The sequence below is a fragment of the Heptranchias perlo genome, unplaced genomic scaffold, assembly GCF_035084215.1.
Source record: "Heptranchias perlo isolate sHepPer1 unplaced genomic scaffold, sHepPer1.hap1 HAP1_SCAFFOLD_292, whole genome shotgun sequence".
Taxonomy (NCBI): Eukaryota; Metazoa; Chordata; class Chondrichthyes; order Hexanchiformes; family Hexanchidae; genus Heptranchias; species Heptranchias perlo.
Genome location: NW_027139304.1, coordinates 266,158 through 284,625, shown reverse-complemented (window position 1 = coordinate 284,625; position 18,468 = coordinate 266,158). Strand labels below are relative to the sequence as shown.

Here is an 18,468-nt window from a genome sequence, read left to right as displayed (position 1 = left end):
TCTGTAAATGGAATACTTTCCACTTTATGGAGCCGGGTCAGCGTTTGAAAGTCTGTTCTCCCCAGTCGGTGTTTAAATTGAAAGGATGGAAAATTGCAGACTGGCCAGTCCACAAGAAAAACCCCGACATCCAGCACCAGCACCAATCACACCCTGTAACACAGGCATCCCATAATCTCTCCTAGTGCCAGCACCAATCACACCCTGTAACACAGGGATCCCATAATCTCTCCTAGTGCCAGCACCAGTCACACCCTGTAACACAGGCATCCCATAATCTCTCCTAGTGCCAGCACCAATCACACCCTGTAACACAGGCATCCCATAATCTCTCCTAGTGCCAGCACCAGTCACACCCTGTAACACAGGGATCCCATAATCTCTCCTAGTGCCAGCACCAATCACACCCTGTAACACAGGGATCCCATAATCTCTCCTAGTGCCAGCACCAGTCACACCCTGTAACACAGGCATCCCATAATCTCTCCTAGTGCCAGCACCAATCACACCCTGTAACACAGGGATCCCATAATCTCTCCTAGTGCCAGCACCAATCACACCCTGTAACACAGGCATCCCATAATCTCTCCTAGTGCCAGCACCAGTCACACCCTGTAACACAGGCATCCCATAATCTCTCCTAGTGCCAGCACCAGTCACACCCTGTAACACAGGCATCCCATAATCTCTCCTAGTGCCAGCACCAATCACACCCTGTAACACAGGCATCCCATAATCTCTCCTAGTGCCAGCACCAGTCACACCCTGTAACACAGGCATCCCATAATCTCTCCTAGTGCCAGCACCAGTCACATTCTGTAACACAGGCATCCCATAATCCCTCCTAGTGCCAGCACCAACCACACCCTGTAACACAGGCATCCCATAATCTCTCATAGTGCCAGCACCAGTCACACCCTGTAACACAGGCATCCCATAATCTCTCCTAGTGCCAGCACCAATCACACCCTGTAACACAGGCATCCCATAATCTCTCATAGTGCCAGCACCAATCACACCCTGTAACACAGGCATCCCATAATCTCTCATAGTGCCAGCACCAATCACACCCTGTAACACAGGCATCCCATAATCTCTCCTAGTGCCAGCACCAGTCACACCCTGTAACACAGGCATCCCATAATCTCTCCTAGTGCCAGCACCAATCACACCCTGTAACACAGGCATCCCATAATCTCTCCTAGTGCCAGCACCAATCACACCCTGTAACACCAGACCTCCCATAATCTCTCCTAGCACCAGTACCCAGCACACTCACTCACACCAGGCATCCCATAATCTCTCCTAGCACCAGTACCCAGCACACTCACTCACACCAGGCATCCCATAATCTCTCCTCGCACCAGTACCCAGCACACTCACTCACACCAGGCATCCCATAATCTCTCCTCGCACCAGTACCCAGCACACTCACTCACACCAGGCATCCCATAATCTCTCCTAGCACCAGTACCCAGCACACTCACTCACACCAGGCATCCCATAATCTCTCCTCGCACCAGTACCCAGCACACTCACTCACACCAGGCATCCCATAATCTCTCCTAGCACCAGTACCCAGCACACTCACTCACACCAGGCATCCCATAATCTCTCCTAGCACCAGTACCCAGCACACTCACTCACACCAGGCATCCCATAATCTCTCCTCACACCAGTACCCAGCACACTCACTCACACCAGGCATCCCATAATCTCTCCTCGCACCAGTACCCAGCACACTCACTCACACCAGGCATCCCATAATCTCTCCTCACACCAGTACCCAGCACACTCACTCACACCAGGCATCCCATAATCTCTCCTCGCACCAGTACCCAGCACACTCACTCACACCAGGCATCCCATAATCTCTCCTAGCACCAGTACCCAGCACACTCACTCACACCAGGCATCCCATAATCTCTCCTCGCACCAGTACCCAGCACACTCACTCACACCAGGCATCCCATAATCTCTCCTAGCACCAGTACCCAGCACACTCACTCACACCAGGCATCCCATAATCTCTCCTCGCACCAGTACCCAGCACACTCACTCACACCAGGCATCCCATAATCTCTCCTAGCACCAGTACCCAGCACACTCACTCACACCAGGCATCCCATAATCTCTCCTCACACCAGTACCCAGCACACTCACTCACACCAGGCATCCCATAATCTCTCCTCGCACCAGTACCCAGCACACTCACTCACACCAGGCATCCCATAATCTCTCCTAGCACCAGTACCCAGCACACTCACTCACACCAGGCATCCCATAATCTCTCCTAGCACCAGTACCCAGCACACTCACTCACACCAGGCATCCCATAATCTCTCCTCGCACCAGTACCCAGCACACTCACTCACACCAGGCATCCCATAATCTCTCCTCGCACCAGTACCCAGCACACTCACTCACACCAGGCATCCCATAATCTCTCCTCGCACCAGTACCCAGCACACTCACTCACACCAGGCATCCCATAATCTCTCCTAGCACCAGTACCCAGCACACTCACTCACACCAGGCATCCCATAATCTCTCCTCACACCAGTACCCAGCACACTCACTCACACCAGGCATCCCATAATCTCTCCTCGCACCAGTACCCAGCACACTCACTCACACCAGGCATCCCATAATCTCTCCTCGCACCAGTACCCAGCACACTCACTCACACCAGGCATCCCATAATCTCTCCTCGCACCAGTACCCAGCACACTCACTCACACCAGGCATCCCATAATCTCTCCTAGCACCAGTACCCAGCACACTCACTCACACCAGGCATCCCATAATCTCTCCTCACACCAGTACCCAGCACACTCACTCACACCAGGCATCCCATAATCTCTCCTCGCACCAGTACCCAGCACACTCACTCACACCAGGCATCCCATAATCTCTCCTCGCACCAGTACCCAGCACACTCACTCACACCAGGCATCCCATAATCTCTCCTCGCACCAGTACCCAGCACACTCACTCACACCAGGCATCCCATAATCTCTCCTAGCACCAGTACCCAGCACACTCACTCACACCAGGCATCCCATAATCTCTCCTAGCACCAGTACCCAGCACACTCACTCACACCAGGCATCCCATAATCTCTCCTAGCACCAGTACCCAGCACACTCACTCACACCAGGCATCCCATAATCTCTCCTAGCACCAGTACCCAGCACACTCACTCACACCAGGCATCCCATAATCTCTCCTAGCACCAGTACCCAGCACACTCACTCACACCAGGCATCCCATAATCTCTCCTAGCACCAGTACCCAGCACACTCACTCACACCAGGCATCCCATAATCTCTCCTAGCACCAGTACCCAGCACACTCACTCACACCAGGCATCCCATAATCTCTCCTAGCACCAGTACCCAGCACACTCACTCACACCAGGCATCCCATAATCTCTCCTCGCACCAGTACCCAGCACACTCACTCACACCAGGCATCCCATAATCTCTCCTCGCACCAGTACCCAGCACACTCACTCACACCAGGCATCCCAGAACCTTTCCAATGCCAGCACCAATCACACTCCAGAACATTAAATTTGCATCTGTCTTTATCAAGGAAGAAGATGCTGCCAAAGTCACAGTAAAAGAGGAGTTACTGGATGGGCTAAAACATGATAAGGAGGAGGTACTGGAAAGGCCGGCTGTACTTAAAGTAGATAAATCACCTGGTCCGGATGGGATGCATCTGAGACAGCTGAGGGAATTAAGGGTGGAAATTGTGCAGGTACTGGCCATAATCTTCCAAACATCTGTAGATACAGGGGTGGTGCCAGAGGACTGGAGAATTGCAAATGTTACACCCTTGTTCAAAAAAGGGTGCAAGGATAAACCCAGCAACTACAGGCCAGTCAGTTTAACATCAGTGGTGGGAAAACTTTTAGAAATGATAATCTGGGACAGAATTAACAGTCACTTGGACGAGGGTGGATTGATTAGGGAAAGTCAGCACGGATTTATTAAAGGCAAATCGTGTTCAACTAATTTGATAGAGTTTTTTGATGAGGTAACAGAGAGGCTCAATGAGGGCAATGCTGTTAATGTTGTATATATGGACTTTCAAAAGGCGTTTGATAAAGTGCTGCATGGTAGGCTTATCATCAAAATTGAAGCCCATGGAATAAAGGGTCAGTGGCAGCATGGATACAGAATTGACTAAGTAACAGGAAACAGAGAGTAGTGGTGAACGGTTGTTTTTCGGACTGGAGGGAGGTGTACAGTGGTGTTCCCCAGGGGTCAGTACTGGGACCACTGCTTTTCTTGATATATATTAATGACTTGGACTTGGGTGTACAGGGAACAATTTCAAAATTTGCAGATGACACAAAACTTGGAAGTTTAGTAAAGAGTGAGGAGGATAGTGATCGACTTCAAGAGGATACAGACAGACTGGTGGAATGGGCGGACACGTGGCAGATGAAATTTAACACAGAAAAATGCAAAGTGATACATTACAGTAGGAAGAATGAGGAGAGGCAATATAAACTGGAGGGCACAACTCTAAAAGGGGTACAGGAACAGAGAGATTTGGGGATATATGTGCACAAATCATTGAAGGTGACAGGACAGGTTGAGAAAGCGGTTAAAAAAAGCATACAGGATCCTGGGCTTTATAAATTGAGGCATAGAGTACAAAAGTATGGAAGTCATGATGAACCTTTATAAAACACTGGTTCGACCACAACTGGAGTATTGTGTCCAGTTCTGAGCACCGCACTTTAGGAAAGATGTGAAGGCCTTAGAGACGATGCAGAAGAGATTTACTAGAATGATTTCAGGGATGAGGGACTTCAGTTACGTGGATGGACTGGAGAAGCTGGGGTTGTTCTCCTTTGAACAGAGATGGTTGAGAGGAGATTTGATCGAGGTGTTCAAAATCATGAAGGGTTTAGATAAAGTAATTAAAGAGAAACTGTTCCCATTGGTGGAAGAACCAGAGGACATAGATTTAAGGTGATTGGCAAAAGAACCAAAGGTGACATGAGGAAAAACTTTTTTACACAGCGAGTGGTTAGGATCTGGAATGCACTGTCCGAGGGGGTGGTGGAGGCAGATTCAATCATGGCTTTCATAAATGGAATTGGATACATATTTGAAGGGAAAAAATTTGCAGGGCTACAGGGAAAGGGCGGGGGAATGGGACTAACTGGATTGCTCTTACAAAGAGCTGGCATGGGCTCGATGGGCTGAATGGCCTCCTTCTGTGCTATAACCATTCTATATTTACTGGCTGTGTTTGAAAGCAAAGTTTATTCACACAGTTAAAATGACACAAACAAAAAGTGGATAAAATTCTGGTGAGCTAAACTTTGATGTCGTTTCCAAAAGAGTATAAACAATAAGCAAGTCATTACCTGTGTCGATAATGAGTACAGAACTCACAGCTGTCGTGTGTGGGAGATCTCTGATCCTGCAGTTGTATGGCAGGAGCTCTATATTTAGTTTTGTAAAGATAGGGAAATAAATGACAGAGAGACTGACAGTCAGTCAGATTTTTAAACGCTGTCAGGATAGACTTCCCAATGGGTTCAGAAGGAGAATACAGGAGGGTTGTTAGGAATGACATTGTTTAAGTGAAGCAAGATGTCCCTATGATGTGGGAAGCATTATATATTCATTATTTGGTATTATTACCCAAAGACCAGTTGTACTGATTGGATTAACTGAATCCAATCATAAGTTGCTCTTCACATTCACTTGCTGGGAAATAAACAGTTTAACAATTTGCATCTGGCCTTGTCTCACCAGATGTTTTTTTGGTCTGCCTTCGAAAAGATTGGAGAGGCACGGGGGTGTGGGGCAAAGACCTGAATATCTGGTTCAGATCACAAGGAGGTACCATGACTCCAGCCTTGGGTGACACCATCATATCAGTAGATATTGGGCATTGAGAGACTCCTCCCACACGCGGGGGCCATGGGGGCCACGTACAGGAGTGGTCAACACCACTCAACCCGAGAGGACTTTCGTCCCAGCTGTCTGGGTTGTAGCTGAACCCAGGTCACAGAGCTTAAAGCCTAGCAATAAATCACTCAACCATCCAATCCCCCACCATTCCCACTCACTCACTCCCAACATTCACCTACCTTTGAGTAAAGCCTGCAGAATAGCAACATCCAGCTCATCATTCCTCAATTTCTCCGCTCGGAAGACAGTCAGCAACTGCCGCATCCTGACGATATCCTGAATCTGAGGAACAAGAAACAATGCAGCAGTTAACTGTCACTCAGCAACAGAAAAGAAGGACATCAGTGATAAATGAAGCAGGGCCCAGCATGTCCAGGCATCCAGATACTGGCAGCTTATTGGGAAACCCATGTGAAGGGACCAAGGCCCACCAGCAAAGTTCAAAGGGTAAAATCAGGAGTGATTAGTTGACACCAGGTTTGGGTCTTTAATGGCCTGTGCATTGCCCACCAGAATCACTGCAGTTTCTCACCACCTTTTCTCCCGTTCACTATGAGACTCACTCTCTGACCCCACTGGCACCGATCACCGACTCCATCCCTCTCCCTGGCCACTGTCTGAGGCTGAACCAGATCGTTCACAACCTTGGCGTCCGATTTAACCCCGAGATGAACTTCCGACCACATATCTGCTCCATCACCAAGACCGCCTACTTCCACCTCCGTAACATCGTCCATCTCCGCCCCTGCCTCAGCTCATCTGCTGCTGAAATCCTCATCCACACCTTTGTTACCTCTAGACTGGACTATTCCAATGCTCTCTTGGCCGTCCTCCAATCTTCCACCCTCCATAAACTCTGCCGCCCATATCCTAACTCGCACCAAGTCCCGTTCTCCCATCACCCCTGTGCTCGCTGACCTACATTGGCTCCCGGTCCGGGAACGCCTCGATTTTAAAATTCTCATCCTTGTTTTCAAATCCCTCCATGATCTCCCCCCTCCCTATCTCTGTAACCTCCTCCAGCCCTACAACCCTCTGAGGTCTCTGCGTTCCTCCAATTCTGGCCTCTTGCACATCCCCGATTTTAATCGCTCCACCATTGGCGGCCGTGCCTTCAGCTGCCTAGACCCTAAGCTCTGGAATTCCCTCCCTAAACCTCTCCGCCTCTCTACCTCTCTCTCCTCCTTTAAGAGGCTTCTTAAAACCTCCCTCTTTGACCAAGTTTTTGGTCACCTGTCCTAATATCTCCTTATGTGGCTTGATGTTAAATTCTGCCTGATAACACTCCTGTGAAGTGCCATGGGATGTTTTACTACGTTAAAGACGCTTTATGGGTGGACACGTGGCAGATGAAATTTAATGCAAAAAATGTGAAGTGATACATTTTGGTAGGAAGAACGAGGAGAGGCAATATAAACTAGCAGGCACAACTCTAAAAGTGGTATAGGATCAGAGAGATCTGGGGGTATATGTGCACAAATCTTTGAAGGTGGCAGGGCAGGTTGAGAAAGCAGTTAAAAAAGCATACGGGATCCTGGGCTTTATAAATAGAGGCATAGAGTACAAAAGCAAGGAAGTCATGATGACCCTTTATAAAACACTGGTTCGACCACAACTGGAGTATTGTGTCCAGTTCTGGGCACCGCACTTCAAGAAAGATGTGAAGGCCTCAGAGAGGGTGCAGAAGAGATTTACTAGAATGATTCCAGGGATGAGGGACTTTAGTTACATGGATAGACTGGAGAAGCTGGGGTTGTTCTCCTTGGAACAGAGACTGTTGAGAGGAGATTTGATCGAGGTGTTCAAAATCATGAAGTGTCTAGACAGAGTAGATAGAGAGAAACTGTTCCCATTGGTGGAAAGGTCAAGAACCAGAGGACATAGATTTAAGGTGATTGGCAAAAGAACCAAAGGTGACATGAGGAAAAACATTTTTACACAGCGAGTGGTTATGATTTGGAATGCACTGCCCGAGGGGGTGGTGGAGGCAGATTCAATCATGGTCTTCAAAAGGGAACTGGATAAGTACTTGAAAGGAAAAAATTTGCAGGGCTACGGGGAAAGGGCGGGGGAGTGGGACTAGCTGGATTGCTCTTGGACTTGATGGGCTGAATGGCCTCCTTCTGTGCTGTATGATTCTATATAAATGCAAGTTATTGTTGTTCGATCCCCTCCTGAGCCAGATCCTCACTACTAAACTACTATTCCTCAGCACAATGCTCAGCCTCTTCCTTTCCTCAGATATTATTTCCCTGCTTCGAACTCCTGTCTTCAATCCTTCTCAAAACCTCTCCCCTCGACCTCTCCATCCCATTCAACCACTGCCCATTCCTTGACATCCTGTTCCTTTCCTACATTCTTAATATACATCACTGCCACTCAACCCTGCAGCCATCTGTGCAATGCTCTTTGCTCCAGTCCCATCTGGAACAAGGACATTAACTTTCTATCCTCCTTTGCCCTTGGTGACTTCCTCATGGCTTTTGACACCGTTGACAATTCCACACTCCTCCACCACATCTCCTCCACCACATTCCCCTCTCCTATAAAGCTTTCCCTTCCATGCCTACCCTGCCTCATCCAGTGTGCTTCAAGGTTGAACCTTAGTTCCAGGACAGTCACTATGCTATCGCACTAACTGCCTGACATCAAGTCCTGAATTAGTTTGAAATTTTCACTAGCCCATCGTCAGTTGTTGGGCTCTCTGCACCGGGTTCACCTCACTCCCTGGTCGTTGCTCAGACTGAACCCTCAGCCCTGTTCCATCTAGAGGTGCATTTTAAACCCCCACATCTACTCCATTGTTGACCCTGTAAAGATGGTTTCGGACTCCAGATAATCAAGCACACAACCACAATTTATCTTCAATGACTTTATTAGCAACACTGCAAAGAGGAAAAGGGCAAAGTTCCCTCACTCCGGGAACAGAAATACAGTGGGTTCTGTACACAACCGTCTCGGGTCTGCCTGACAGCCCACGGCAATGTGAGTTACATTTAATTCCAACTAGTCAGGATCGAACCAGAACCACAAAGCTGCCTCGATATCCCACAGAAATACCAGCCCCGATTTTAACCCTCTCAGCACGACGAGAGGTCAAAGATCAGCAGGGCAGCACGAGTGTAAGCAAGGGTCTCATTGGAGTGCAAAAGTTGGGTTCTGATGACATCATTCAGATCCGGACACCATCAAACAACTGTAATCGTTCACATCGAGGACATCGACCGAACCCCACCCCCACATCGAGGACATCGACCAAACCCCACCCCCACATCGAGGACATCGACCAAACCCCACCCCCACATCGAGGACATCGACCAAACCCCACCCCCACATCGAGGACATCGACCAAACCCCACCCCCACATCGAGGACATCGACCGAACCCCACCCCCACATCGAGGACATCGACCGAACCCCACCCCCACATCGAGGACATCGACCGAACCCCACCCCCACATCGAGGACATCGACCGAACCCCACCCCCACATCGAGGACATCGACCGAACCCCACCCCCACATCGAGGACATCGACCGAACCCCACCCCCACATCGAGGACATCGACCGAACCCCACCCCCACATCGAGGACATCGACCGAACCCCACCCCCACATCGAGGACATCGACCGAACCCCACCCCCACATCGAGGACATCGACCGAACCCCACCCCCCCATCAAGGACATCGACCGAACCCCACCCCCACATCGAGGACATCGACCTAACCCCACCCCCACATCGAGGACATCGACCAAACCCCACCCCCACATCGAGGACATCGACCGAACCCCACCCCCACATCGAGGACATCGACCGAACCCCACCCCCACATCGAGGACATCGACCGAACCCCACCCCCACATCGAGGACATCGACCGAACCCCACCCCCACATCGAGGACATCGACCAAACCCCACCCCCACATCGAGGACATCGACCGAACCCCACCCCCACATCGAGGACATCGACCGAACCCCACCCCCACATCGAGGACATCGACCGAACCCCACCCCCACATCGAGGACATCGACCGAACCCCACCCCCCCATCGAGGACATCGACCGAACCCCACCCCCACATCGAGGACATCGACCTAACCCCACCCCCACATCGAGGACATCGACCGAACCCCACCCCCACATCGAGGACATCGACCAAACCCCACCCCCACATCGAGGACATCGACCGAACCTCACCCCCACATCGAGGACATCGACCGAACCCCACCCCCACATCGAGGACATCGACCGAACCCCACCCCCACATCGAGGACATCGACCGAACCCCACCCCCACATCGAGGACATCGACCGAACCCCACCCCCACATCGAGGACATCGACCAAACCCCACCCCCACATCGAGGACATCGACCGAACCCCACCCCCACCATCCAGGACATCGACCCAATCCCACCCCCACATCGAGGACATCGACCAAACCTCACCCCCACATCGAGGACATCGACCAAACCCCACCCCCACATCGAGGACATCGACCGAACCTCACCCCCACATCGAGGACATCGACCCAACCCCACCCCCACATCGAGGACATCGACCAAACCCCACCCCCACATCGAGGACATCGACCGAACCCCACCCCCACATCGAGGACATCGACCAAACCCCACCCCCACATCGAGGACATCGACCAAACCCCACCCCCACATAGAATCATAGAATCATAGAATCATAGAAGTTACAACATGGAAACTGGCCCTTCGGCCCAACATGTCCATGTCGCCCAGTTTATACCACTAAGCTAGTCCCAATTGCCTGCACTTGGCCCATATCCCTCGATACCCATCTTCCCCATGTAACTGTCCAAATGCTTTTTAAAAGACAAAATTGTACCCGCCTCTACTACTGCCTCTGGCAGCTCGTTCCAGACACTCACCACCCTTTGAGTGAAAAAATTGCCCCTCTGGATCCTTTTGTATCTCTCCCCTCTCACCTTAAATCTGTGCCCCCTCGTTATAGACTCCCCTACCTTTGGGAAAAGATTTTGACTATCGACCTTATCTATGCCCCTCATTATTTTATAGACTTCTATAAGATCACCCCTTAACCTCCTACTCTCCAGGGAATAAAGTCCCAGTCTGTCTAACCTCTCCCTGTAAGTCAAACCATCAAGTCCCGGTAGCATCCTAGTAAATCTTTTCTGCACTCTTTCTAGTTTAATAATATCCTTTCTATAATAGGGTGACCAGAACTGTACACAGTACTCCAAGTGTGGCCTCACCAATGCCCTGTACAACTTCAACAAGACATCCCAACTCCTGCATTCAATGTTCTGACCAATGAATCCAAGCATGCTGAATGCCTTCTTCACCACCCTATCCACCTGTGACTCCATTTTCAAGGAGCTATGAATCTGTACTCCTAGATCTCTTTGTTCTATAACTCTCCCCAACGCCCTACCATTAACGGAGTAGGTCCTGGCCCGATTCGATCTACCAAAATGCATCACCTCACATTTATCTAAATTAAACTCCATCTGCCATTCATCGGCCCACTGGCCCAATTTATCAAGATCCCGTTGCAATCCTAGATAACCTTCTTCACTGTCCACAATGCCACCAATCTTGGTGTCATCTGCAAACTTACTAACCATGCCTCCTAAATTCTCATCCAAATCATTAATATAAATAACAAATAACAGCGGACCCAGCACCGATCCCTGAGGCACACCGCTGGACACAGGCATCCAGTTTGAAAAACAACCCTCGACAACCACCCTCTGTCTTCTGTCGTCAAGCCAATTTTGTATCCAATTGGCTACCTCACCTTGGATCCCATGAGATTTAACCTTATGTAACAACCTACCATGCGGTACCTTGTCAAATGCTTTGCTGAAGTCCATGTAGACCACGTCTACTGCACAGCCCTCATCTATCTTCTTGGTTACCCCTTCAAAAAACTCAATCAAATTCGTGAGACATGATTTTCCTCTCACAAAACCATGCTGACTGTTCCTAATTAGTCCCTGCCTCTCCAAATGCCTGTAGATCCTGTCCCTCAGAATACCCTCTAACAACTTACCCACTACAGATGTCAGGCTCACTGGTCTGTAGTTCCCAGGCTTTTCCCTGCCGCCCTTCTTAAACAAAGGCACAACATTTGCTACCCTCCAATCTTCAGGCACCTCACCTGTAGCGGTGGATGATTCAAATATCTCTGCTAGGGGACCCGCAATTTCCTCCCTAACCTCCCATAACGTCCTGGGATACATTTCATCAGGTCCCGGAGATTTATCTACCTTGATGCGCGTTAAGACTTCCAGCACCTCCCTCTCTGTAATATGTACACTCCTCAAGGCATCACTATTTATTTCCCCAAGTTCCCTAACATCCATGCCTTTCTCAACCGTAAATACCGATGTGAAATATTCATTCAGGATCTCACCCATCTCTTGTGGTTCCGCACATAGATGACCTTGTTGATCCTTAAGAGGCCCTACTCTCTCCCTAGTTACCCTTTTGCCCTTTATGTATTTGTAGAAGCTCTTTGGATTCACCTTTGCCTGATCTGCCAAAGCAATCTCATATCCCCTTTTTGCCCTCCTGATTTCTCTCTTAACTCTACTCCGGCAATCTCTATACTCTTCAAGGGATCCACTTGATCCCAGCTGCCTATGCATGTCATATGCCTCCTTCTTATTTTTGACTAGTGCCTCAATCTCCCGAGTCATCCAAGGTTCCCTACTTCTACCAGCCTTGCCCTTCACTTTATAAGGAATGTGCTTACACTGAACCCTGGTTAACACACTTTTGAAAGCCTCCCACTTACCAGACGTCCCTTTGCCTGCCAACAGACTCTCCCAATCAACTTCTGAAAGTTCCTGTCTAATACCATCAAAATTGGCCTTTCCCCAATTTAGAATTTTAACTTTTGGGCCAGACCTATCCTTCTCCATAGCTATCTTAAAACTAATGGAATTATGATCACTGGTCCCACAGTGATCCCTCACTAACACTTCTGTCACCTGCCCTTCCTTATTTCCCAAGAGGAGGTCAAGTTTTGCCCCCTCTCTAGTCGGGCCATCCACATACTGAATGAGAAATTCCTCCTGAATACACTCAACAAATTTCTCTCCATCCAAGCCGCTAATGCTATGGCTGTCCCAGTCAATGTTGGGAAAGTTAAAGTCCCCTACTATTACCACCCTATTTTTCTTGCAGCTGTCTGTAATCTCCTTACATATTTGCTCCTCAATTTCCCGTTGACTATTTGGGGGTCTGTAGTACAATCCTATCAAAGTGATCTCTCCCTTCTTATTTTTCAGTTCTACCCATATGGACTCAGTGGGCGAACCCTCGGATATATCCCCTCTCACTACTGCCGTGATGTTCTCCCTAATCAAGAACGCAACTCCCCCTCCTCTCTTACCTCCTGCTCTATCTTTCCTATAGCATCTGTACCCTGGAACATTGAGCTGCCAGTCCTGCCCCTCCCTTAGCCATGTTTCAGTAATAGCTATAACATCCCAGTCCCATGTACCCATCCATGCCCTGAGTTCATCTGCCTTGCCCATCAGACTTCTTGCTTTCTCAGACCATCTGTCCGGTCATGTTCTGTACACTCTCCCTTACTGCCTTTTGTTTCTGTCACCACTTTATTTCCCACTGACTTCCTGCATCGGTTCCCATCCCCCTGCCACATTAGTTTAAACCCTCCCCAACAGCACTGGCAAACACTCCCCCTAGGACATTGGTTCCAGTCCTGCCCAGATGCAGACCGTCCAATTTGTACTGGTCCCACCTCCCCCAGAACCGGTTCCAATGGCCCAGGAATTTGAATCCCTCCCTCTTGCACCATCTCTAAAGCCACGTATTCATCCTAGCTATCCTGTCATTCCTACTCTGACTAGCCCGTGGCACTGGTAGCAATCCTGAGATTACTACCTTTGAGGTCCTACTCTTTAGTTTAACTCCTAACTCCCTAAATTCAGCTTGTAGGACCTCATCCTGTTTTTTACCTATATCGTTGGTGCCTATATGCACCACGACAACTGGCTGTTCACCCTCCCCCTCCAGAATGTCCTGCAGCCGCTCCGAGACATCCTTGACCCTTGCACCAGGGAGGCAACATACCATCCTGGAGTCTCGGTTGCGTCCGCAGAAACGCCTGTCTATTCCCCTTACAATCGAGTCCCCTATCACTATAGCTCTGCCACTCTTTTTCCTGCCCTCCTGTGCAGCAGAGCCAGCCACGGTGCCATGAACCTGGCCACTGCCACCTTCCCCTGGTGAGCCATCTCCGCCAACAGTATCCAAAACGGTATACCTGTTTTGGAGGGAGATGACCGCAGGGGACCCCTGCACTGCCTTCCTACTCTTCCTCTGTCTGTTGGTCACCCATTCACTATCTCCCTCAGTAATTTTTATCTGCGGTGTGACCAACTCACTGAACGTGCTATCCACGACTTTCTCAGCATCGCGGATGCTCCAAAGTGAGTCCATCCGCAGCTCCAGAGCCGTCAAGCGGTCAAACAATAGCTGCAGCTGGACACACTTCCCGCAGGTGAAGGAATCAGGGATACAGGAAGGAGCCCTGAATTCCCACATCCCACAAGAGGAACATGACACGGCGCTGGGATCTCCTGCCATGACTTAACCCTTAAATTAGCTTAAGAACAACTACAATGTCAAGAGAAAAAAAAAGGAAAGAAAAACTACTTACCACTCCCTTTAAGGAGTTTACTCCTTTAAATTGTTCTCAATTTAGAGAATGTTAACTACACTAGGGACCTTGATTCACTAAAAAATAAACGCTACTTCCTATAAGACCTGCAGACCTTCCCTTTCCTTTTACTTCAGTTACTGTAGATAAGGAGAAATACTCACCTGAACCTACTCACCAATCAGGTGCCTCCCCTGTGTCGCGTCCCGATCTGATTCCTGACGTCACTTCGAACTCGGTCGCAGCTCCGCTCGGCTCGGCTGTTCTCAGCGCTCTGAAATCCCGCCTTTTATCGGACGCTCCGCTCGGCTCGGCTCGGCTCCTCTCAGCTGTTCTCAGCGCTCTGAAATCCCGCCTTTTATCGGACCCTCCCTCCGCTCGGCTCGGCTCCTCTCAGCTGTTCTCAGTGCTCTGAAATCCCGCCTTTTATCGGACATCGAGGACATCGACCAAACCCCACCCCCACATCGAGGACATCGACCAAACCCCACCCCCACATCGAGGACATCGACCAAACCCCACCCCCACATCGAGGACATCGACCGAACCCCACCCCCACATCGAGGACATCGACCGAACCCCACCCCCACATCGAGGACATCGACCGAACCCCACCCCCACATCGAGGACATCGACCGAACCCCACCCCCACATCGAGGACATCGACCGAACCCCACCCCCACATCGAGGACATCGACCGAACCCCACCCCCACATCGAGGACATCGACCGAACCCCACCCCCACATCGAGGACATCGACCGAACCCCACCCCCACATCGAGGACATCGACCCAACCTCACCCCCACATCGAGGACATCGACCGAACCCCACCCCCACATCGAGGACATCGACCGAACCCCACCCCCACATCGAGGACATCGACCGAACCCCACCCCCACATCGAGGACATCGACCGAACCCCACCCCCACATCGAGGACATCGACCGAACCCCACCCCCACATCGAGGACATCGACCCAACCCCACCCCCACATCGAGGACATCGACCAAACCCCACCCCCACATCGAGGACATCGACCAAACCCCACCCCCACATCGAGGACATCGACCGAACCCCACCCCCACATCGAGGACATCGACCGAACCCCACCCCCACATCGAGGACATCGACCCAACCCCACCCCCACATCGTGGACATCGACCGTACCCCACCCCCACATCGAGGACATCGACCGAACCCCACCCCCACTACGAGGACATCGACCGAACCCCACCCCCACATCGAGGACATCGACCCAACCCCACCCCCACATCGAGGACATCGACCGATCCCCACCCCCACATCGAGGACATCGACCGAACCCCACCCCCACATCGAGGACATCGACCGAACCCCACCCCCACATCGAGGACATCGACCGAACCCCACCCCCACATCGAGGACATCGACCGAACCCCACCCCCACATCGAGGACATCGACCGAACCCCACCCCCACATCGAGGACATCGACCGAACCCCACCCCCACATCGAGGACATCGACCGAACCCCACCCCCACATCGAGGACATCGACCCAATCCCACCCCCACATCGAGGACATCGACCGAACCCCACCCCCACATCGAGGACATCGACCGAACCCCACCCCCACATCGAGGACATCGACCGAACCCCACCCCCACATCGAGGACATCGGCTGAACCCCACCCCCACATCGAGGACATCGACCGAACCCCACCCCCACATCGAGGACATCGACCGAACCCCACCCCCACATCGAGGACATCGACCAAACCCCACCCCCACATCGAGGACATCGACCGAACCCCACCCCCACCATCGAGGACATCGCCTGAACCCCAACCCCACATCCAGGACATCGACCGAACCCCACCCCCACATCCAGGACATCGACCGAACCCCACCCCCACATCGAGGACATCGCCTGAACCTCACCCCCACATCGAGGACATCGACCGAACCTCACCCCCACATCGAGGACATCGACCGAACCTCACCCCCACATCGAGGACATCGACCCAACCTCACCCCACTGCCTCTCAAACCGTTATCCAAACTGTTGTTGGCCCACGGTTTGATTTCTCCAAAGATCTCCTCACTGGTATGTCCAGATCAGCCATACACACAAACTCCAGCTCAGCAGCAATTCTGCCGCCCATAACCAATCCAAATTCCCACAGACTCCCAATGGCTCCCGTGCCTCATCGCCATGAATTTAATATCCACATCCCGATACTCAAATTCCACCACAGCCTCGTTCCATCGAACCTTTATAACCTCCACCATGCCTCGGGTCGAGGACAAGGCTTCGACTCACAGTGACTGGATGTGACACCCTCCTCACTTCACAAAATTTATAATACAAATAGTACAAACAGTTGTTCAAGAACAAGTGAAAGGGAAAAGCGTAGAGCAGCAGAAAGAAAGTGTACTTTAGACACGACAGATAAAGTGAAAACTAGAAGGCGTAAGGCGATTAACCCAGCATCAAAGCTGAAGGTCAGGCTAGGGTGTGTGGCCCAACTAAGAGTTCCAGATACAAATGCACGGAGTATAAGGAATAAATTAAATGATCTACAGGTTCAAATTCAAATTGGAGGGTATGACATGATAGCTATTACTGAGACATGGCTGCAGGATGGTCAGGATTGGGAACTAAATATACCGGGTTATAAGGTCTACAGGAGAGACAGGGAAAATGGAAGAGGGAGAGGAGTAGCCTTAGTGATTAGAGATGAAATCAATTCAATTCAATGATAAAGGAGGATATAACGAGAGGTAAGCAGCCAACAGAGACCTCATGGGTTGAATTGAGAAATAGGAAAGGATCTAAGACTATAGTGGGAGTTGTATATAGGACCCCTGGCAGCAGCTCTGAAGTGCTAGATTGTATAAATGCAGAGATTAGACAAGCGTGTAAGAAAGGCATAGTGGTCTTAATGGGGGACTTTAACCTTCACATAGATCGGGAAAAGCAGACTAGCAACTGTCAGAAAGGGAGTGAATTTCTTGAGTGTGTCGGGATAGTTTTCTGCAGCAGTATGTCCTAGAGGCAACAAGGGGGCAAGCCATACTAGATTTAGTAATGAGTAATGAACCAGATTTAGTTAACGGCTTAACTGTGCGTGAACATCTATCCAACAGTGATCATAACATGATAGAGTTCAATGTAGTGTTTGAAAGGGAAAAAAGTGAATCAGCTGTTAAGATTCTAGACTTGGGCAAGGCCGACTTCAATGGGATGAGACAGAGACTGTCCACAGTAAACTGGGCAAATCTGTTAATGGGTAAAACGACTGATGATCAGTGGGAAATGTTTAAAGAAACATTTAACGTGATACAGAATCGGTTTATACCCCTGAGGGGCAAGAACTCTACTTGCCAACAAAAACAGCCATGGACAACTGAAGAGGTAAGGGACAGTATAAGACATAAGGAAAGGGCATACAAAAAGGCAAAAAATGGCACAGATCCTGGCTATTGGGAAAGATACAAAGATCAACAAAGGGTCACAAAACAGATAGTAAGAGCTACAAAAAGAGAGTATGAAAAGAAACTTGCAAGGGATATCAAAACCAATACGAAGAACTTTTATAGTTATATTAGGAAAAAGAGGGTGGTCAGGAGCAGTGTTGTCCCCTTAAAAACTGAAAGTGGGGATATCGTCATTGACAATGGGGAAATGGCGGACATGTTGAATAATTACTTTGCGTCAGTATTTACAGTAGAAAAAGAGGATAGCATGCCGGAAATCCCAAGAAAACTAATATTGAATCGGGCACAGGGACTCGATAAAATTAACATAAGTAAATCAACAGTAATGAAGAAAATAATAGCACTAAAGAATGACAAATCCCC

General features: G+C 50.1%; 1 protein-coding gene across 1 annotated transcript in view; it reads right to left on the bottom strand.

Annotated features, from left to right (window-relative positions):
• trpm2 (transient receptor potential cation channel, subfamily M, member 2) overlaps positions 1–18,468 on the bottom strand; it is a gene marked incomplete at its 3' end in the record, with an annotated part of 195,380 nt that overhangs the window by 62,492 nt on the left and 114,420 nt on the right. Inside the window, exon 8 of the mRNA XM_067978459.1 lies at positions 6,125–6,227. Within this exon, the coding sequence (XP_067834560.1) occupies positions 6,125–6,227 (103 nt within the window). The remainder of the gene's footprint in view (positions 1–6,124; positions 6,228–18,468) is intronic.